This window comes from Ostrea edulis, chromosome 5 (assembly GCF_947568905.1).
Source record: "Ostrea edulis chromosome 5, xbOstEdul1.1, whole genome shotgun sequence".
NCBI classification, from domain to species: Eukaryota; Metazoa; Mollusca; class Bivalvia; order Ostreida; family Ostreidae; genus Ostrea; species Ostrea edulis.
This window is the reverse complement of record NC_079168.1, coordinates 38,558,904-38,582,331: the sequence shown is the minus strand read 5'-3', so window position 1 is coordinate 38,582,331 and position 23,428 is coordinate 38,558,904. Positions and strand designations below refer to the sequence as shown.

General features: G+C 35.7%; 1 protein-coding gene across 1 annotated transcript in view; it reads right to left on the bottom strand.

The window, feature by feature from the left end:
* Positions 1–21,261: 21,261 nt before the first annotated feature.
* The window catches only part of LOC125651937 (uncharacterized), a 59,297-nt gene continuing 57,130 nt past the window's right edge, over positions 21,262–23,428 (bottom strand). Inside the window, exon 25 of the mRNA XM_048880789.2 lies at positions 21,262–23,225. Coding sequence (XP_048736746.2) covers positions 23,081–23,225 — 145 coding nt within the window. The 3' untranslated portion in view covers positions 21,262–23,080. The remainder of the gene's footprint in view (positions 23,226–23,428) is intronic.

Here is a 23,428-nt window from a genome sequence, read left to right as displayed (position 1 = left end):
TACAATTTTTCAAAAATCTCCTTTGCAACCGCACATCTGCAAGAAAAAACTAATACATTGTCATGTACAACAGAAAGGTCTCTACCACAAAAGACCCCCGGGATAGAGGTTCTGACTCCAAGGTGGGGCCAAATTTGGCATATAATGTTTATGGGTAAAACATTTAAATGTCCACTTCTTTAAAAATACTATTGAAACTACATCTACACAGATAATTCGAGGCAGGCTACAAACAAGATGATGTTACAGGGGTTTGAACAGTCTCGATTAAAGTCAGCACTTTGCAAATTCTATGATCGTTATAATAACGATCTAGTTTGCTAATACAACCTGTCATTGGGTCAAATGCTGTCTGACGTGTTTCATGCCAATTGTTAGGCCGTTCTTGGCACTCTGATTCCGACTATGGATTACTCCGTTTACCTGATCAAGAAATAGGGCTCGCGGCGGGTGTGACCGGTCAGCAAGGATGCTTACTCCTCCTATGCACCTGATCCCATCTTTGGTATATCCAGGGGTCCGTGTTTACTAAACTCTCTATTTTGTATTGCTCATGGGAGTTATGAGATTGATCACTGTTCGTTATCTTCACCTTTCATGATTTCAAGACGACATTCAAAAGTACTAAGTACTTTTTCGTCAGTGTAATTAGACAAGAAAGGTTTGTAAACATATTCCACCCTTCGTGAAATCGTAGTATACAGCACTACACACTGACAAAATTAAATTACTAGCAGCGTAAATAGTGACCTTGGTATTGGACATAATATAATGATGGTGGGTATCAGCTTACCAAGTCTAAGAAATAACATGCATAAACCTCATTGATGTCTGTGAGGTTAATCGTTCTCCGTTGCGATTGCTGACTGAACTATATGGCCCTCCTTCTAGATCTACAAATACGATGCGGATATAAATGTAATCGTTTTGTAGACTGTGCGTAACGAGAATGAGCATTGTTTGGTTGAAATCCAAAACCCTTTACTGGAAGCCTAACAATTCACTCACAAAGTATTTACAATCTCTGTCTGATATCTTAATGAAATAAAACTTTAATTGACAAGAGCTTTTTCTCTTAAACTATGCAACCTGCGTCTTATCAAGAGTCATTACATAAACAAATATCACATACTACACACTACCAAGAAACGACAAATATTAATAATCTACATCCTTAACAAAAACATTCCAGTACACGTTTATATTCCTTAATTTAGTTTATACGTGTATCTGAAGATTGATAGAAATTGATCGAAATAGCTTTCCATCTTTATGTAATGAATTTCAAGGAAGGTGATGACTCCTAAATGAATATCGTTTTGATGTTCCTGAGAATGAGAACCTGCTATAAAGTGAAAGAGGAGTTGATGACTGGACAGTATCCCATGGAGTGTATAGCAAAATGGTTGTTTGCGGTTCATGAAGCAGCCGTTGAATAGATTAGGCAACGCTAAGAATAAGGATTATTTTACAGAGAACGTGAATTAAAAGATATCCAATATTTCATCATTTTCTGTAGAATTGGTCCAGTGTCATAGTTTGATGTACGATACTCCTACTCTGACATTAGTTTCCTCTTCGTTTTACATATCAATCAAAGGTAAGATTTCCCAAATTTTTAATTCGTGATAGATAGATATATACTGCGTTCCCTCTGTATACACAGTAGTACTATTTCCTGTACGGACGTATACAGACCACCATTTCCCCTTTTGGTGTAGGCATACATGTACTTTTAAATTCATTCTCATTTAATCCACTGCATGAAACATGAATATCCTACAGCTAACCCTTATCATGAAAAATATCCAATTTGATTTGTAAAATAATTTATGACTGAATATTTTTCTTAATGCAAATACATCAATACCCGATATCACATCTATGAATTTGATAGTTGCTGCGTTCCAGTCGATTGTTTAAAAAATCAAGTTTTGTAGAAATATGTTTGTCCATACATAAAGACGAACATTGGCCATCTTATTATAATTCTAAATGAACGAAATTTACTTGTAGATGCACCGACTGGCGTTTCTATATGTTTTCAGTTTAACTGGGTTACCAATAAAATGACATTTTCATACGTTTTTAAAGAAGTGAATTCGAATATGAATTAGTATTGAACCATAATACTTTTTTGATCATGTGAAGGAAATAGAATGTTGTCCATCATTTGTCATGCCAATTGTTAGGCCGTTCTTTGACAGCATTTGGCCCAAATGACAGGTTGTATTGGCAAACAAGATCGTTGTAACAACCATAGAATTTGCAAAATGCTGACTTTAGATAAAACTGTGGAAACCCCTGTAAAGTCAACTTGTGTGTCAGTAGCCTGCATCATTTAAAAACTTATCATAAACAGAACTAGCTCTTATGTATCGAATCAGTTGAGATTTATAAACACCATATGAACATGATAATGGAATATTGCTACATGAATATAGGAAGTTGACCATGGAAAAGCTGAAATCATCCTGTTTGTCTGAAAGGTGCACGTGAGTTATTAGTTTGCCTTTCATATCTATTTTCTATACATGTGCAAGATCTAATCCGATTTCGATAAGGGCCTCAGTGGCCGAGTGGTTAGAGCAAAATAAAAGAGAAAAAAAAAAAAGAGCATCGCGCTCAAAATCATACGGCATCGCACCTCTGGTTCGAATCCCGCTCGCGTCGGTAAGTGAGAAAGTTTCCCAGTTTACTTTCGGAAGGTCAGTGGTCTCTTCCCAGGTACATTGTATCTGGTTTCTCTCTTTCACCAATGAAAACTGGTCGCCACCAGATAACTGAAAAATTTTTGAGGGCGGAAAACATCAAAAAGCAAACAAACAAACGATATCTGCCTGATTACGATGTCGATATCGACATTCTCGCAACGTTATCGACATTTATATTCTAAATGTTTTTGAATTTATAGTCTTAGTATACACAGCATAATTGTCTGCCTACGATGTCGATATCGATATTCTCACAACAATTTCTATTTTAAATGTTTTTAAATTAATACTCGTAGTATAAACAGCATACTGTCTGCCTACGATGTCGATATCGACATTCTCACAACGATATCGTATCGATATCGAAAATTTCCATTTCATATGTGTATGAATTAACAGTCTTAGTCTACACAACATAATATAAACACTGCGTTAACCAAAACGATCGTGACTCAATATCGAGAGGAAGAAAAATCAAACTTATTTTAGTCCTTATACAACCATTACAAAAATGATCATGATTCGATATCGACAGAAAGATAAATCATTTCTATTTCAGTTCTAACACTACGTTTAAAACGATCATGATTCGATATCGATACGATATCGACAGGAAGAGAAATCAATCCCGCCGTAAAATGGCTGATATATTGCCAAAACAGCGTTAAACCATAATCAATCAATCCTTATTTAGTCTTCATACAACCATTACAAAAACGATAATGATTCGATATCTACACCAATGAAAACTGGTCGCCACCAGATAACTGAAAAATTTTTGAGGGCGGAAAACATCAAAAAGCAAACAAACAAACGATATCTGCCTGATTACGATGTCGATATCGACATTCTCGCAACGTTATCGACATTTATATTCTAAATGTTTTTGAATTTATAGTCTTAGTATACACAGCATAATTGTCTGCCTACGATGTCGATATCGATATTCTCACAACAATTTCTATTTTAAATGTTTTTAAATTAATACTCGTAGTATAAACAGCATACTGTCTGCCTACGATGTCGATATCGACATTCTCACAACGATATCGTATCGATATCGAAAATTTCCATTTCATATGTGTATGAATTAACAGTCTTAGTCTACACAACATAATATAAACACTGCGTTAACCAAAACGATCGTGACTCAATATCGAGAGGAAGAAAAATCAAACTTATTTTAGTCCTTATACAACCATTACAAAAATGATCATGATTCGATATCGACAGAAAGATAAATCATTTCTATTTCAGTTCTAACACTACGTTTAAAACGATCATGATTCGATATCGATACGATATCGACAGGAAGAGAAATCAATCCCGCCGTAAAATGGCTGATATATTGCCAAAACAGCGTTAAACCATAATCAATCAATCCTTATTTAGTCTTCATACAACCATTACAAAAACGATAATGATTCGATATCTACAGGAAGAGAAATCTTTTCTATTTCAATTCTAACTCTATATTAAGAAAAACGATCGTGATTTGATATCGACAGGAAGAGAAATCAATCCTATATTAGTCTTCATACAACCATTACAAAAACGATAATGATTCGATATCTGCAGGAAGAGAAATCTTTTCTATTTCAATTCTAACTCTATATTAAGAAAAACGATCGTGATTTGATATCGACAGGAAGAGAAATCAATCCTATAGTAGTCTTCATACAGCCATTACAAAAACGATCACGATTCGATATTGACACGATATCGTCAGAAAAGGTGTGTGATTATTAGAGTGGTATTTATCGATATCGGTACGATATGTATGTTTTGTCGATTTCGTCGATATCGTATCTACATGTACATCGTGTCTTGGACATGACTCCAATTTTCAATAAAATGTACGAAGCAGATGTTGAGGACTCTGTTTTGTCTTTTATTTCAAGGTCTCCATATGAGTGAAAAATTCTCCCAAGGGACTTTAAACAATATACAATCAATCAATCTTTCATTTCGAGTTCACTGAGACACAATGTATATCGAATCGAGATATGAATAAAAATGATTATTGTTAATAGATAACAAACAAAATGATTTTTAAACAATGAAAATATGATGGGGTTGGAATGACCCCGGGGAACTTGCCATCAGAATACTCAATGCATCTTGATATGTGCAGCAACGATATATATGGTTTAGGGGTCAGGACCTCACTTGTTTTAAATATTTTTGAATAATTATGAAATAGGGTTTGGGATGACCCTTTGGTACTTGCCCAACAGAATATTCAGTGTAATTCATCTTGACCATGCAGCAAGAATATATATGGTAGAGAGTATACGTAAAGGCAAACACGGGTGTGCAAGTATTTATATTTTCCAGAAGGTTGAACAATTCAATTTTTGGATAATAGTGGATCTACATTGTACATGGATCTCCTATTTTAAAAATAATTGTATCTATTGCACCCAACTAAGCTTGATTAAAATGAGATGATCCCTGTTGATATTCAACAAACCATGTTTAGTTTCGTAGTCTATTGTTTCGTCAATATGAAAAGGCTATACTTAAATACATTGTAACCACATACTTCAAAAGAAAAGGAAACCATATAATTGTTTGAGAAATGATGTAATTTCATAATCAATGGCGATGTCGATACATGTACATTAAAGCATGTTAACACATTAACCGATATTTGTAGGTGAATGCACGGGTAAATGACAAACAACAGCGTTATTGAAGATTTTATATAGCTAGCAATCCAAATGTCAGATGCAGCCGGACACAGAAAATTACTCTTGCTTTGAAATGTTCACAACTTCATGTCTCGTGAACGAATAATTGAAATACTTTGTTCTCTCTCTCTCTCTCTCTCTCTCTCTCTCTCACTTGCAGTAATGTTGTCATGTCGGAATAAAACCAATGTATCCCTTTTGATACTGTCTATTTTTCAACGTTTGTCTAAACTTTATTGTTTTAGTTTGTGGTTATTTTTTCACCCCATTTATTGATTCCTCACTGAGGATGGGGGGGGGGGGGGGGGGGGGGGGGTCTGACAAGGACAAGTTATCCCTTCATTTCCTTTTAGTGAAACTATCTAATCTTTCAATTCATCTTGTAACAAAGAGGCCATATACCATGTGAAAGGTTAGCATGCCAATGTCAAAGGTTAGCATGCCAATGTCAAAGGTTAGCATGCCAATGGCTAATTGATAATGCAAATGCTTATCGCAGTTTTAAATATGTTAAATAGTTTGTGTATTTCGAATTGGTATAGATAATGCTAAGAAAATATCTTGACAAGTAAATTCATTACAAAAAATTAGGCCTCCCAATTCGTTCCTGTTTATGCTGAGCCTGTTTTTACCAAATGTAAGGAAACGATAAGTTACATGATAGACACAGTGAAACTCATCCCTTACATTCACAATATACTCCAATAGAATGTATCCAAAATAATTCTTTTTTACACAAATATAGTCAGCGTTTGCGCAGATTTATGAATTAACGGATCTCACAGAACACGCACAAAGACGTCCTTTAATGCTAGTGTTTTACAAATCATCATCTAGTAGAAAATAAACACAATGATCACACTTATTCACGATAACGTGTTGGATGCAAACGTGACGATTTTATACATGAAAGTATTAGCAGTAGGGACAGAGATGGGCATAAATGACGAGTAAAGACGGGCCAACAACCCTTCAGACACACTTGTCACTTGAGGAAGCTAATGGTCATCGATTGCATCTTCCTCCAATTGCGAATTCTCAAGTTCAGCGGACAACATTGTTATACCGTACGAAATATTCTAGATCACACGTGTTTGTGCAATTTATGATTTTAATGAAGGAAACTTTGCAGCAGGTAAGGTTATCAATAATGTGTTCAAAATCAAAAACTACGTCAAATATTGACTGTAACATCATTTAAACTTCAGTTGATGAATATACATGTACTGTTAAATGTTAAAATATGAAAGTTAAGGTAATGTAAAGGTACACTCCCATACCACATATACTGACGCTAGCAACGTCACCCACGCGTTATGAGCGAAAACGCACGTTATTGTCGACCCCGATGGAATATGACAGACGATAAGTCCTTAGTTGATCAGCAGGGGCATTATATTACTAAGAAAAAAGTTCTAAAACTCTAGTAATTAAAAACATGAAGACTTGAATATGAGACGATCCGGAGAAAGATATTCCGATCGTGTAGGATTTAATTTTAGAGTATGACCGATAGGTGGCGTTAGTCTCGCTAAAGGGTATATAAAGAAGCGAGGCGGTGGATTCAACATCATTTTTGCACTTGACTCCAGAGTGAGAAGATCGGCAGTACCGTAGATAAAAGGTAATATTCATATTGTTTATTTCTTTTGATTAAAATCAGACGTGACTGAACAAGTCTTTCCTGTTTTAATTAATCGTAATAATCAAAACTCGAGCTGTAAGAGCTGGGACTCAAAAGAGCCAATTGAGCCGCGCTGTAAGAGCCGGGAGCCAAAGTGAGCCGAGCTACCAGAGCCGAGAGCCGGATTGAGCCAAGAGCCGGGAGCCAAACAGAGCCACGACAGTAAAGTCAAGAGCCAGGATTTGTACATAATTGATTAATAAAATTGTAAATACGTTACTTCAATCATTTATATGTATATATTGAACTGCTAGAATCCTCAGCAAGTTATCTGAGGGATCTCAACCGCCGCATTTTGCGAATTAATAGGGATACACGCTACAAATATAACGAACAGTGATCAATCTCATATATACCACAAATAATATGAAATTGAGAAGTAGGACAAACACGGTCCATTGGACATACTAGAGGTGGGATCAGGTGCTTAGAAGGAATAAACATCCCTTGCTAAGCCCAATATCGTGATCAGGTAAACGGAGTAAATCAGTAAGTATAGAACGGCCTAACAATTGGAATGAAACACAGACAGGATTTGACACTTGAATTTAATCACTACTTGAAATACAATTATTCCGACGATAATTACAGTAAGAGTACATAGTCGGATCAAGCATTAAACAGTCTCATCTCAAATGTAGCAAATCTGATACAAATGAAACAAACTCAACAACAATACCAATGGAGATGAATGAAAACATGGGCGAGAAGTGGTAGAAATGCGACATTTACCAACTTCTGGGTGATGAGTGCGCTTCTCTTCTTCACCAGCAGACATTCACAGCAAACAGTGCTACATACTCGCTAGCCATTCATAGCGAACAGTGCTACAGACTCGCTAGCCATTCACATCGAACAGTGCTACAGACTCACTAGCCATTTTTACAGCGAACAGTGCTACAGACTCGCTAGCCATTCACAGCGAACAGTGCTACAGACTCGCTAGCCATTCACAGCGAACAGTGCTACAGACTCGCTAGCCATTCTCAGCTAACAGTGCTACAGACTCACTAGTCATTCACAGCGAACAGTGCTACAGACTCGCTAGCCATTCATAGCGAACAGTGCTACAGACTCGCTAGCCATTCATAGCAAACGGTGCTACAGACTCGCTAGCCATTCATTGCGAACAGTGCTACAGACTCGCTAGCCATTCACAGTGAACAGTGCTACAGACTCGCTAGCCATTCACAGCGAACAGTGCTACAGACTCGCTAGCCATTCTCAGCGAACAGTGCTACATACTCGCTAGCCATTCACAGCGAACAGTGCTACAGACTCGCTAGCCATTCACAGCGAACAGTGCTACAGACTCGCTAGCATTCTTGGCATTTCATGTCCTTTACGTATTAATGGTGACTTAGTATCCATTTCGTTTACCCATACACACTTTATTATATATAGACATTACTATACACCCTATAAGTAGCAAGCTAACCCATATTTCGGGCTCACCCTAATATGAGATGTAAATCTATATATTTTGTAAACTGAACGTTTTAGCCTTCAAATTCCCAGAAAAAGGAAATATATCTCACATTTCCATAAGATTTGTCTATTACGTTTTAATACGCTAGGGCATCGAATCACACAGGATCCAACCATTTTACTACACAAGTTGTTTTGGTGAACTATGGTATATCCATATTCAGGGGGTAGGGGACAGTATGTTTGGTTCTGAAACCTTTGGGTAGGGGATATACATCAAAGTCAGATTACGACAGACTAATGAAAAATCATATTTTCCTTTTATATCAATACTTGTATTTCATATTGGTGTAGTTAATAAATTATGACCCTAAATTACATGTAGTATATACATACTGGTGCTGGTGCACAAACATGCTCTGAGCAGGTGTCCCTTTTTTGCTTTGATTTTATCTCATTTGGGCTAATCCACACTACCCCTACACCATCACAGTGCCAAACGTGGGGATTTAGACACTGTGCACAATCAATAACCCTGTCTGCCCTTCTTAAAAATCTACCTTTCATATGGGGCCATCCACCTTCCCTCTCAGTTACAGGCCGTTTGCTGGACCATGCATATTTTCACCGGAATTTCTTCAGCAACTGACCACGTGTCTTAGTTTCGTATTTGCACCCAACTATATGCTAGGAATCATGGTGAACCCTACATGTTGTATATCAACATTTTTATTAAGCACTCAGCTACATTTGACATGCATCCTAAAATTATTGTATACATTTTTACACATGTAATATCACTTCATATATGGGTTATTTCCATTTAAAAAAAAAAAGCCTATAGTGCGAAACTGTCCCCTGCTATATCAATACTGTTCAAACTAATTCGCTTGTGAACACAACATCATCTCATGATGGACGAAACGTATGGGTACATGTCACATGTAGTGAGTTTTGTTCATGACGTCAGTGTTTAATGTACTGTAAAATAAATCACAATGTGTATGGTCTTGCTAAACGCGCTAGAAATCATCTCTATATGCAGAAATCAGTAAAATATTTTACTCCAAACATTCCCCACATAATATAAATTTTAGATATGGTCACCAAATATTACAAGTCTTCCTTACCATTAAAATTAGTTTTAAATCGATTTCAAAACGAATTCTTGCTCCCAATTCCGGGGCAAGACCCCCTTCTCATGACCCGACAGAATACATATCTTAAATAGATATACCCACTTTTTACGACCCCACCCCTCTCCCTCGTCGTACAAGCTGCGACTGAAACCTGTACATTTGAACTTCTTACCACCATGTACGGATTGTTCTTGATCCGCTCCAAATATTACATACCGTTCTTGGTGAAAGTCAGATCCAGTGGGAACAACTTCAGACTTTCAATCAACCTTTCTGTACCCACATTTCTCTGCCACCAATTAATTGATCAGGAATTGGTTGCCTGTAAAATATTTTGAACAGCGACGTAATTCGACTCTAAAACCGTCTCGCCGAAGACGTGTACTCATATGCGTTAGAATTTCGGATCTCTTGGGAAAAGATACTTAGAGAAATATTTCCGTGTCTTCAAATGTTGCACATCACGGCAGATTACTTCTATCGTTATGACAGAAGATGGACAGATCTATGTAAACTTGGGAATAAGCCGAGGAGCTATAAATCTAATTTTTAATGCATTGTACTTTTGCTGTCTCTGCATAAAAATACTTTTAAAAAGTACTTTCATGCAAACAAACTTCCCCAAATACACAATAATTTTAAACAAACTAACTTTTCCTTTGACCTTTAAACAGCTTAAAAGTTTAGAATTTTACCAGTTTGTAATTACCATAATATCCGTTTATTTATATGTCATACAAACTTTCCCATTCCTTCGTACGTTTTGTTGTGGATAATTTCTTACTAGGAGAGAGTAAAAAATCGCAACCAATGATGACGTCACAATGCACTATTTACATCAACTGCGTTATATTCCTCGTGTTAAATGATGCTTAAAGTCGTTTTGTAAGATGTTAATATAAGGGTCTTCGCTCGTCTTAACGGTCACACCGTAAAACATAATAATAGAAAATTTATTCATAATAGGGCACAAACTACATGTAGTCATGTAATTCATAATTATATCATTCAAAAGATTGTCTAAATCATTCAAGAGAGTAAAATTTGCCATATTACATTTTGCTAAAAGGGAAGTACAATTTATTTGTGATTGATTGATTGTATACTGTTTAAAGTCCCTCTCAAAAATCTTTCACTCATATGGAGACGTCACCATTGCCGATGAAGGGCCGCAAACTTTAGGCCTCTGTTCGGCGTTTACGACCTTTGAGCAGCGAAGAATCTTTATCGTGCTACACCTGCTATGATACGGGGGCTCAGTTTATGCGGTCTTATCCGAAGGACCGCCCCATTTAGTCACCAATTACGACAAGTAAGGGGTATTGAGGACCTAATCTAACCCGAATGCCCACGTGATTTTAGTTTACGTGAAATAATATCATTAAGTTGTGCAGCATCATATTTACGCATATTTATACATGTATCCAACTAGTAATTGTATAGCACCACTGTCTTCAATGTAACATGTAATTGTATAACAGCACTGTCTGTAATGTAATATAATGTAATTGTATAACAGCACTGTCTGTAGTGTAACATCATGTAATTGTATAAAAGCACTGTCTATAGTGTAACATAATGTAATTGTATAACAGCACTGTCTGTAATGTAACATCATGTAATTGCATAACAGCACTGCCTGTAGTTTAACATAATGTAATTGCATAACAGCACTGTCTGTGGTGTAACATCATGTAATTGTATAAAAGCACTGTCTGTAGTGTAACATAATGTAATTGTATAACAGCACTGTCTTTAATATAACATCATGTAATTGTATAACTGAACTGTCTGTAATATAACACAATGTAATTGTATAACAGCACTGTCTGTAATGTAACATAATGTAATTGTACAACAGCACTGTCTGTAATATAACATAATGTAATTGTATAACAGCACTGTCTGTAGTGTAACATCATGTAATTTTATAACAGCACGGTCTGTAATGTAACATCATGTAATTGTATAACTGAACTGTCCGTAATGTAACATAATGTAATTGTACAACAGAACTGTCTGTAGTGTAACATGTAATTGTATAACAGCACTGTCTGTAATGTAACATGAATTAATTGTAAAGCAGTACTGTCTGTAATGTAACATCATGTAATTGTATAAAAGCACCGTCTGTAATGTAACATAATGTGATTGTATAACAGCACTGTCTGTAGTGAAACATGTAATTGTATAGCAGCACTGTCTGTAGTGTAACATAGTGTAATTGTACGTCAGCACTGTCTGTAATGTAACATAATGTAATTGTATAACAGGACTGTCTGTAATGTAACATCATGTAATTGTATAACTGAACTGTCCGTAATGTAACATATTGTAATTGTACAACAGCACTGTCTGTAATATAACATAATGTAATTGTATAATAGCACTGTCTGTAATATAACATCATATAATTATATAATAGCACTGTCTGTAATGTAACATAATGTAATTGTATAACAGCACTGTCTGTAATGTAACATCATGTAATTGTATAACAGTACTGTCTGTATTGTAACATAATGTGATTGTACAATAGCACTGTCTGTAATGTAACATGATGTAATTGTATAAAAGCACTGTCTATAGTGTAACATATGTAATTGTATAACAGCGCTGTCTGTAGTGTAACATAATGTAACTGTATAACAGCACTGCCTGTAGTGAAACTTGTGATTGTATAGCAGCACTGTCTGTAATGTAACATAATGTAATTATGTGACATCACTGTCTTTAGGGTAACATGTAATTGTATAGTTGCACTGTCTGCAATGTAACATTCTGTAATAATACAACAGTACTGTCTGTAATGTAAAATCATGTAATTCTATAACAGCACTGTCTGTATTGTAACATAATGTGATTGTATAATAGCACTGTCTGTAATGTAACATGATGTAATTGTATAATAGCACTGTCTATAATGTAACATAATGTAATTTTATAACAGCACTGTCTATAATGATTGATTGTATCTTGCTTAACATCTCGCTCGAGAATTTTTCACTCATATGGAGACGTCATTAAGACCGGTGAAGGGCTTCAAATTGAGGCCTATGCTCGGCGCTTACGGCCATTGAGGATAGCTGCAATAATGTAGCCCTATCCAATTTTTTTTTATTCTGACGTTTTCGGGATAGGGCTACAATTCCATAGGATCTCCGTAATGGTGCAAAATAATTTTATGAATAACCGATAATAAACTCTGTGTATTAGTCCCAAATGTTGTTTACACCAAGAGGAGTACCAACTTTGTGCTTGGGCATGTCTAATAAAAGTGTTTTTCATTAAATATAATGTACAGCATGCAAAATTCTTCGTCTGCTCCGCCATGCTTGTTATCGCGAGATCTCGTAGGTGGATCTAATGAAAAACCCAAACATTGACAATCAGCGCGAAAATGTAGTTACTCGAGCCACTTCGACAAAGAAAGGAAAATCATATTGTTGCAGAAAGAATTTACACTCTACTGTTCGGTTTTTAACTTGATATTAAATTCAAACCTTTTCAATACCGACGAAATAGCTTTCGCCTCCATACTTGTCCATTGATGTAAATACTACCTTATGTGGCATATGCAAATGACTTGACAATCGGAAGTTGAAACTTCAGTACATCAAAAATGGCGCACAAATATGAATGGAGAAATTGGAATTTATCGAAATTGTTGAAAACGGTAGAATAGAGCCTCACAAATCTTAAGTTGCAGGTTGTAAATTTATATATTGACTAAGAAACATAGAATATCATTTTATTTACGTAAAGAAAGTCAGGAAATGTTTAGAATGAGCGCAAATGTTGCGGAAGTGAATCACTCCCGCATTTGCACCATTACGGAGATCCTAAGGAGTTGTAGCCCTCTCCCTAAAAAAAAAAAAAAAAAAAAAAAAAAAAAAAATCAGAGAGGGCTACATTATTGCAGCTACATTGAGGAGTGAGGGTTCTTCAGCGTGCCACACCTACTGTGACACGGAACATCCGTTTTTAAGGTCATCTCCGAGGACCCGTGACATTCACACTTGATGCGGAGCGTTGGTGAAGGAACTGTCACAACCTGTTTTAACGACTTAGGTCTGTCGCGGCCGGGATTCGAATCCCGGCCTTCCGCTTGCGGGGCGAACGCTCTAACCTCTCGGCCACCGCAAACATAATGTAATTGTATAACAGCACTGTCTGTAATGTAACATAATGTAATTGTATAATAGCACTGTCTGTAATGTAACATCATGTAATAATATAACAGCACTGTCTACAGTGTAACATGTAATTGTATAACAGCACTGTCTGCAATGTAACATCATGTAATAATAGCACTGTCTGTAGTGTAACATAATGTAATTGTATAACAGCAGTGTCTGTAATGTAACATCATGTAATAATAGCACTGTCTGTAGTGTAACATAATGTAATTGTATAACAGCACTGTCTGCAATGTAACATAATGTAATTGTATAACAGCACTGTCTATAATGTAACATAATGTAATTGTATAACAGCACTGTCTATAATGTAACATAATGTAATTGTATAACAGCACTGTCTGTAGTGTAACATCATGTAATTGTAGAACAACACTGCCTGTAATGTAACCTAATGTAATTGTATAGTAGCACTGTCTGTAGTGTAACATGTAATTGTATAATAGCACTGTCTGCAGTGTAACATGTAATTGTATAACAGCACTGTCTGCAATGTAACATAATGTAATTGTATAACAGCACTGTCTATAATGTAACATAATGTAATTGTATAACAGCACTGTCTATAACGTAACATAATGTAATTGTATAACAGCACTGTCTGTGGTGTAACATCATGTAATTGTAGAACAACACTGTCTGTAATGTAACCTAATGTAATTGTATAGTAGCACTGTCTGTAGTGTAACATGTAATTGTATAACAGCACTGTCTGCAGTATAACATATAATTGTATAACAGCACTGTCTGTAATGTAACATAATATAATTGTACATCAGCACTGTCTCGAATGTAATTTAATGTGATTTCAAATCTAGTTAATTTTCACATAGGAGAAAACAATTTCTTTACTTCCAATATGGATGAATATTTGTTTATGTTGGATTTATGATAAGGCTTGAACAAATATATCCCATATTACTAATTGCCTACTTTGGGCTATGTATTTATGAATTTACATAGATACTAGCCACAGATAATTCTCCTAAAGTCTGTCGAGATTTTATTAGTCATGTCAATATAACGCCTATGTGACACTTTAAACTATGAATTTTTGTCATTTCAACGCAAGAAATAAAATCAGTCTAGAATCCCGTCATTAAATGGATCTGCCTTCAAAGATTTTCTCTGATAAATCATACAATGATGTTGCTTTCCTGATGCATTCAAGACTGTTAGATCTGGAAGAAGCATAAAATTAACTATTGATCAAAATTATTAACCTTTGATCGCAGAGCTTGGATTAAGTACGAATGTATGATAATTTGACAAAATCAGACGTTTGAGAGAAAATGAGGTTTTCCACAGAATTTACTGTCTCAATGAAGTATAATTAAATACGTCATGCTATCGAGATACAAAACCATCTTAAGATTATTGGTTGGAGTTGTCTGTATATTCTCTCACATCGGTGGTTTTACATTAGGTTTGCTCTAACATCTGCGTTTGAGCTGATGGGTCAAGTATGATCAACAATACGTCTGTCGTTGTTACCTTTTCACAGTTTTGACTTTTCCTCAAGAACCACTTGCTCATTTACAACCAAACGTGCATCTATATAGTGGGTTTGTTTGAATATACATGTAGGTTGTGCTTTTATGAATTACATTAGGCGAATACATAATTATTGCTTGATTGAGTAGTGGCAAATAATTTTAATGTCATCATACGACAAGCACTTCGTTATCAATATTTTGCGTGAGCTACTTTGATTAGTCTGGAAAAAAAACCCACCGAGCTCTTTTCTTTAAGAAAAAAATTTATTATGAGAACAATGTAAAAATAATAATAATAAAAAAATAAATAAAATAAAATTTTAAAAAATTAAAATAAATGAATAATAATATTAAAATTCAATATTTCACTTCTTTGTTGCTCAAGATTAAAGTAATATACGTCTTTATAACTATTACACACACTTAATTAATGGATAATTCTGTACTAGAGATGGACAGAAGGTACAGTCCCTGAAACGTTCTACTTTCCCATTTGAACGGTGAACGCACGGTAAGCGAACGGTGAACGCACGCAGAGCGAATGGTGAACACACATGCAGAGGGAATGGTGAACGGAATTTGGTGAATGGTGAGCGCACGGTGAACGCAGAGCGAACGGTGAGCGCACAGTGAACACAAAATGGTCTATTCATTCGGTATATTTCGGATTTTCCCCTTGGATTGTACTTACTTTATAATCAGGTAGAGAATATATACTACTCAAAATTTGATAAGGATCATAGATATTTTTCTGTTTAAAAAATTAATAATTGCATAACTGGCAATATTGTGTCCAAGTGAAATCAAAAACGTCTTCAACAAGCTTGCACGTGCATTTCATGCCATGGGAAATGCGTTTCTCATCACAGTTTATGCTTTTGCTACCATTGCACGATTTTCACTCAGGCATCGGTGTCTGATTCTTTCTAAAATTTCAAACTCACTTGAGTGTTTACACTACGTTTATCAACACAATGCTCCCTCAACGTGTAAGGCGTCGCCTGACGACAGAACAACTGGGCAGATGTATTGGAATGCTTGACGCTGGCTATTCACAACGTAACGTTGCAAATGCACTAAACGTCAGCCAGATCGTTGTAAACAGGGCTTGGAACCGACAGCAAACTTTTGGTACAGCAGCACACCGACATGGGGGTGGTCGTCAGAGGTCGACAACCCAACGCCAATACCATTTTGTGGCTCTTCAGGCACGACGCCATCCCTTCTGGACAGCAACCAGCCTACGTAACGGAGAGCGCACGATGAAAGCACGGAGAGCGCACGGTGAGCGAACGGAAAAATGGTAAAGTAGAACGTTTCAGGGACTGTAATTGATGTGTCGTGGTAATGAATAATTGACCTAAATATGATTCAATAACACTATCTATCAGTAAGACAATGAGAAGGGATGTCCAGATGGGGTATACTATCAATCACTCTAGATCTCTTACTATTCTAAGTTTACTTTATTGTTAACTCGTACATAATATTCCAGTGTTTAATTGTTGTTATGACGCGATATTTTATAAAATATTTCACCAATTTATTTGAAAATAAATAGTGTTTGTCCTCTTAGAATGCCACATTAGTACGCGAAGTGTGATAACCCTTAGTGCAATGGTTCTCTTTAAAGTTTGCCCACAAGCTGTAACGGACACCCACTCCCATACACACACATACAGCAGCGATGCTAATGTATATCCCCATCGGAGTTAGTAATAAACACTCTAAATCATATATACACAAACAAAATAGATATATTCGAATGACCATGGTATCAGGATACTGCTTTCAAACCTTCGGGAGTTTCAGAAAGAATGGCTCCTATCAGCCTCACCCCATATCGCTTGACTCGACACTAATTTGGTGTTTCAGCGGTGTGATGCGAATTTGTAATTCAATATCAATTACATGTACATGTAGCTGCAAATCCGTCATCATCAAGAACGTATTTGCGCATCTGTTCTATACAGATTGTTTATCTCAGAACAGTGTATCAATGAACAAAGAATAAATATATGAATACTTATAATTTATTATGGCGTTTATGGGCACGGCTGTATTTACAACACGAAAGAAACGGGCCGCCAGCATGATCAAGGACAGGCCCCAACAAACAACAAAAGCATCATCAAAAGCAAATTCAACATTAACATATTCTCTTGCAAAGTCAACATTCAAAGTTCAAAAATATCAACATTCACAGTTCAAATCATATCAAAGAGTGCTTGACCCTGGGAGGTGCAGAAGTCAAACATCTCATGACCTTGACCCCGGGAGGGACTTGTAGATTTTCACATTTCATCGTAAGTTCTGACAGTGCCGCTCGTAAGCGCCACAAGTTTCCTACCTTGAATGGCAATCATGCCAGAAAACTCCGCCACACTGGGGGTGGGGGAAGAGCGGCACTTTGCTATAATTAAGCCGTACCCATAAGGACTACCGCGGAAAGTATACAACATTGTGGCATAGTATAGCTTCTAGGCCCCCTTGTAGTGTATTTAATACATTGTAGAATGGAATTCCCTAGTTTGGATAGATGAACCCCATCACTGTAAAAATGTGGGTTGTGGTTTGATATCTGGATATGAAATGACAGCCCCCCGCCCTTCCGACTTGATTAAAGCGCTTGCAAATGAATTAAGGCGCCGGCGTGCTTCCTCCATTTTGGCCCTATTGTGGGAATATTTCCATTCAATGCGCGGTAGAACGCAAGACCATATAATCCTAGCATTGGGAAAATTTGTTTTTATACATTTTGTAACTTTTTTTAGTCTGTAACCTCAATTTTCTTATGGATGTATGGCCTAAATCGATCCCACCGCAATGTAGTAGAATGGTGCTTAGCTGCGGACCAAATCTACTTAAGTATTTTAATTTATTGACGACCTGCATAAGAGCTAGACCGCTGTAATCCTGCCACCATAAAGATATATTTACCCTACCGAGATTCAAACCGCAACCACCAGGCCTAAGTAGAGCTTTTGTTTGTTCCCACTTTAATATTGAGGAGCCCACCAACCAAACGATTTAACTCTCTACAAAATAAATGAACTTGAAAATTGCAACTTTGGTATACGGATGTATGATTTATAACCGCTAGATCGCCATCTACCAGATTTCTGAATTACAGATTGTATTATTTTGTGAGGAAGCGAGCAAATTACCCGAATTCTTACTGCATTTATATAACACACTATATAATTCCTTATGAGGATTTACAGCGCATGCCTTAATGGGCCAGTAAGAAGCATAAGAATTTTCTTGCTCCTTACAGCTTTACAAATTCAAATGTACATAAAATTCATGAAGCATTTTTCATTAATAGTAATTGATTCTTTCTTCAGTGTTGGCAATAAACGATACTAACACCCATAACCAATTCATCAGGCATGCTGACCTTCCATGACATGTCTTATGTCAGCTGTTGAGTGTATTACAGGCGATATAAAATTGATTTGGATCCAGGGTAACTTTTGACCGCTATATGACTCTTTTAGGTCGACTTGTATATTGTTCTCGTTATGGCTTCTAGCGCGGCTTAATTGGCAGACTCATACGAATGAAGTACGTATGTTTCTCGTACTAAATAGATAAATCTAGAGCATCAAACAAGAGCAATGAAATCTCAAGAATTGATTTTGTAACTAGAGAACAATCATATTCCCGTAAAGAATGTAAATCATGCAGATCTCGGGGGAGATCTCCTCAAAATACTATTTTATAAATGAAATTTGGAATGCTATTCACAATCTGTGTATTTCTTCGGAGAAGAAATTCGTGGCTCTATAATAATATCTATTGCTTTCCTCAAGCTTACAATGTAATCACATATATGTTAGTTTCAAATGCGTGGAAGATTATCCTTGAAATTGAGAGACATATTCATGTAATTTTAAAAAAGCTATTTTCTTACTGTATACTTTCAGAAATGTTGTTACTATAATGAAATGGTTTACTCTTCAAACATTCAACTATTCCTCTATGATTCGGTCTTGATTTTGTCCCTAAATTCGAATAAAATATCCTTTAATTTTATTTCGAATAAACAAAAATAATCTTCAATTTTGATGTCAAAGTAACATGATATTATTCACCGTCTATTTCGCGGCTTGTCTTGACGTAAATCTTACAATGGGAATAAATATCTCTGTAACTTGGAGAGAAAAACAAATCCATTTTTCCATTTGCATAAAAAAGTTCGAATGATTGAAGAAACATGTTGTGTGGTTAAAAATAAAACTCTCCATAAAATTTCGATAAATTGACCAAAATTGAATTATATTTAACTAAAAGAGAGTTGGGCACGGTGAGCTTTAAAAATGACCCTGTCTTCAAATTTTATCAAATTAGATATGAATTGTGGCCACAATTTGCCATTGTCAGAACACATTAATATTTCTGTACGTCTCGTATAATTTTATTTTAAGAATAAGTTAAGCATAACATTGTTTCTTTCATTTAAAAAAAAATACCGCAAATAACGTCATTACGTCGACGTTTATTGATAATGTTTTTGAAAAGTGACAAACAATTGACAATGTGTTTGAAAAGTGACAAGCAAGAAGATAAAAGCAAGAAAATTACTTGAAAATGTTTCTTTAGTGCAGGGATTTAATGGATTATATAAATATCTCTACCTTTTCAATTACAATATTATATGTACATGTGTAAATGGGTTAGAGTATTTCTAATCCTAGACGAAATTAAAAAAAATCTATAAAATAAAGGAACATTTTATCTGGATTTAATTAATTGTGGAATTAAAAACTAAAACACTATGATATCGTCAAATATAAAGAGAATGATTTAATTGTCCATGCATTTACTCCAGCTGACACTACTATGCCCTTCCTTTAAAAAATACATTAAGACGAAGTTTAAAAGGAACAACTATAGTTTGCTTGTCGTAAGGGGCGACTGCATGGATGGGTCGGTCCTTCAGATGAGACCGCAAAAACCCAAGCCCCGCGTCACAGCTGGTATGTCACGATAAAGATCCTTCCCTGCTCAAAGGCTGTACATGCCGAGCAAAGGTCTAAATTTTGCAGCCCTTCATTGGCAATAGAGACGTCCCTTCATGTATGAGTGAAACATTCTCGAAAGTTCGATCCCTTAATAAATATCAGCAATATTTGCCTAGTACAGTGACCTATAAAGAATACAAAGTTACGAGTAGGGCAAACACGGTCTTCTAGACAGGCCAGGTGGGATCGGGTGCCTAGGAGGAGTAAGCAAAAACAGCTTGAGCGTTTGAACAAAAAGTAGAAACATTTATAATCGGATATTTTTCAACGAGCGGATGGATATTATGTTTTTAATACCAGGAATATTAATATATTTCAATCTCTTGGAACTAAGGTTTGGTGAATCAAAAAACTATATTACAAGATGATATGCCTTGAATGATATATAGATATCGCACAATAAAAATACAGAGAATTAAAGAGTGTACCGGAATGAATCCAGTCAACCATGAAAGTAAGTTTTACAAATTTTTAGAATAATTCAACTGTAGCGAAAGAATTTACTCAATCGATAAATTTCAAATTCTGAAGATAAGGCATTGTATAGAAAAGTCTGCAGAACTACATTCGGCATTTATGTCCCATAAATCTAATTCAAATCAGTCAACTGTTACGGTACCCAAACTTTCTCTATAAACATATAATAGTGATTCTGATGCAGTTGTTTTTCAATCTGCATTTTGATTGGCTAATGCTCTGGGACCAGTTGCACGAAGATATGTTTAATTGACAGTTAACGTTTAGTTAGATATAACAGTTAATGGGAAGTTAACTGTCTACTAAAGTTAACTAATTAACCGTCATGCAAGTGGGTCCTGATGTTTGAGACAGTTACACGAGCATTCACTGTGACCTCATAAAAGAATGACGCAAAACATAACATCACGGATAAACATTTTATGACGTCTTTCATTCAATATAAAGCAAAATTCAACAGAAAGGTGAAGATAACAAACAGAGCGAACAGAATAAGACATAAACACCAAAAAGCCCGAATTACGTTAGAATGTGAATAACTATCTTTTAATTTCTTATTTGCGACCTTTTTCAATGCTGATTTTAACGGTCGAAAATAATCCGTTTTACATAATCCGCTCACGTGTCTTTGGTAAAACCTAGTTTACGAATCAAATAGTCGCAAATAATGAATGAGAAGATAGTTATTGCCCAAATTATATTTCAAATTTCAACTTCCGCAATCAAAGTCCGGAAAACAAAAATTGGTAGGAGACAAACAAAAGTATATTTTCATGATATGTTAGCAGATCGAATATTGTTATTATCTAATACATGTAGCTGTGTTGAAAGAGTGGGATTGAATTTTTCAACACCACACCCCGAGTGACAAGGTATCAACAGAGGGATGGGGTGTAATTATTGGCCACTACCGCCATGGTACAACAAATTAGGCGTATATTTCTTAATTAAACTTAAAGGTAATTAATATTCATTTTAGCTGTACGATCAAGAAAATCTGAAATGTTTAACTAAATTGAATATAATGTAGTAAATAAACAAAATAAGGGTAGATCTGAACACAAATAACTTTTCATGAAATACTATGTCCAAATGGTTCAATTAAAATCATTATTCACGAATAAAGAAAATCATAAGCGTTAAATGTTGCAAAAACAGTGCAAAGCAATAACATGAAGTTAAATAATTGTGCAGTCTGATTAAAACCACCCCTTTTCCTTACATTCGTGACAATTACATGTAGAATGCATATGTCTCTTCACCTACGCACAAAGGTGGATCAAGCGCTGAAACTTAGACTATCATAATATCGTAAATGATAAGGAATTAATCTACATGGCTTATTTTAATGGACATATTTAGATGTTTTGTCGTATCAGGAGGGGAAATCCTCTCCTCTCCGTGACCACCCCAACAAGTGATTTCTTTGACTAAGTCTCAATCTTATACTGAGAATATATCTAAACAATAAAAGGCTTTCTGCATTCTTGAAAATAGTCGCGAAAGGTTACATTTTTCAAAATAAGATCAGTATGCCACTGCAATTGATATCATAATTGGTAATACTGCAAATAACAGCATTAGTATTCCACTTTTTGGGGGACATGCTATGTCAGATGGTTTTATAAAAATACATTCATCAGATATAAACTGCGTCTTGTTTATCGGTTACACCTGGTTTTCCATTAAGAGGGTAGCACACCAACACAAACACTTTCTAATCTCGTAATTTGTGATAAACCGGCGCAAGAATTTGATATCATTGGGATTTCCCATAACCTGCAGGCAAAGCGGCGAAGTGATCTTTGCCTACAAAAAGGCAGTCCAAAATTTGGCGCTGCTCTTTTATAAGTTCTTTTACTTAAAACTTGGATAGAATGTTCCTTATAGTATTTTCAATATCTCATGTGGTCATGTTTTATATTTTGTTACCTTTAATATTGAAAAGATACACCTGGTAGTAAATTACATAACAACTCTTGTATGATTGGTTGATATTTTTAGATCGTAAGCAAATGTAGAGGTCGTGCAAAGATGACCTTTCGATGCCTGTCAAAACCTGACGAGTGTAAGGATAATGAAAATAGTTTTAATAAGACTGTTAATTGGGTTAAAAAGGAATCATGTACTAATATTGAAGCTATGGCTTCCTTGGTGCACATTTTAAGGTATACATTTTCAGTTATATCAGCAAATACAATAGTCACATGGAAACCACGAAGGTCACTCAGTCTGGTTCTCGGAATAGTAGTAAAAGTCGTCCGAGGGCACCGTGTTGAAGGTCTTTCCAATGTCAGCAGTGATATCTTTGAATGATGGTCTTCGGTCTCGTTTTCTCTGCCAACACTGTGTCATCAGGTTGTAGTAGCTAGCAACGAGAGATAAATCGTCTGCAATTTATATTTTCATTTAATTCTATCTTTGTCTACTTTTAGCTATACATGGAGATCAAACCTCAATTCACGTGTACAAAATTGGATCCAGTTTATTTTTAAGGAGGTACTCTACATCGTCATAATGGGTGACTTCTTTTTCAACCATGGATGAAAACATAAATATCAGCAATATTTG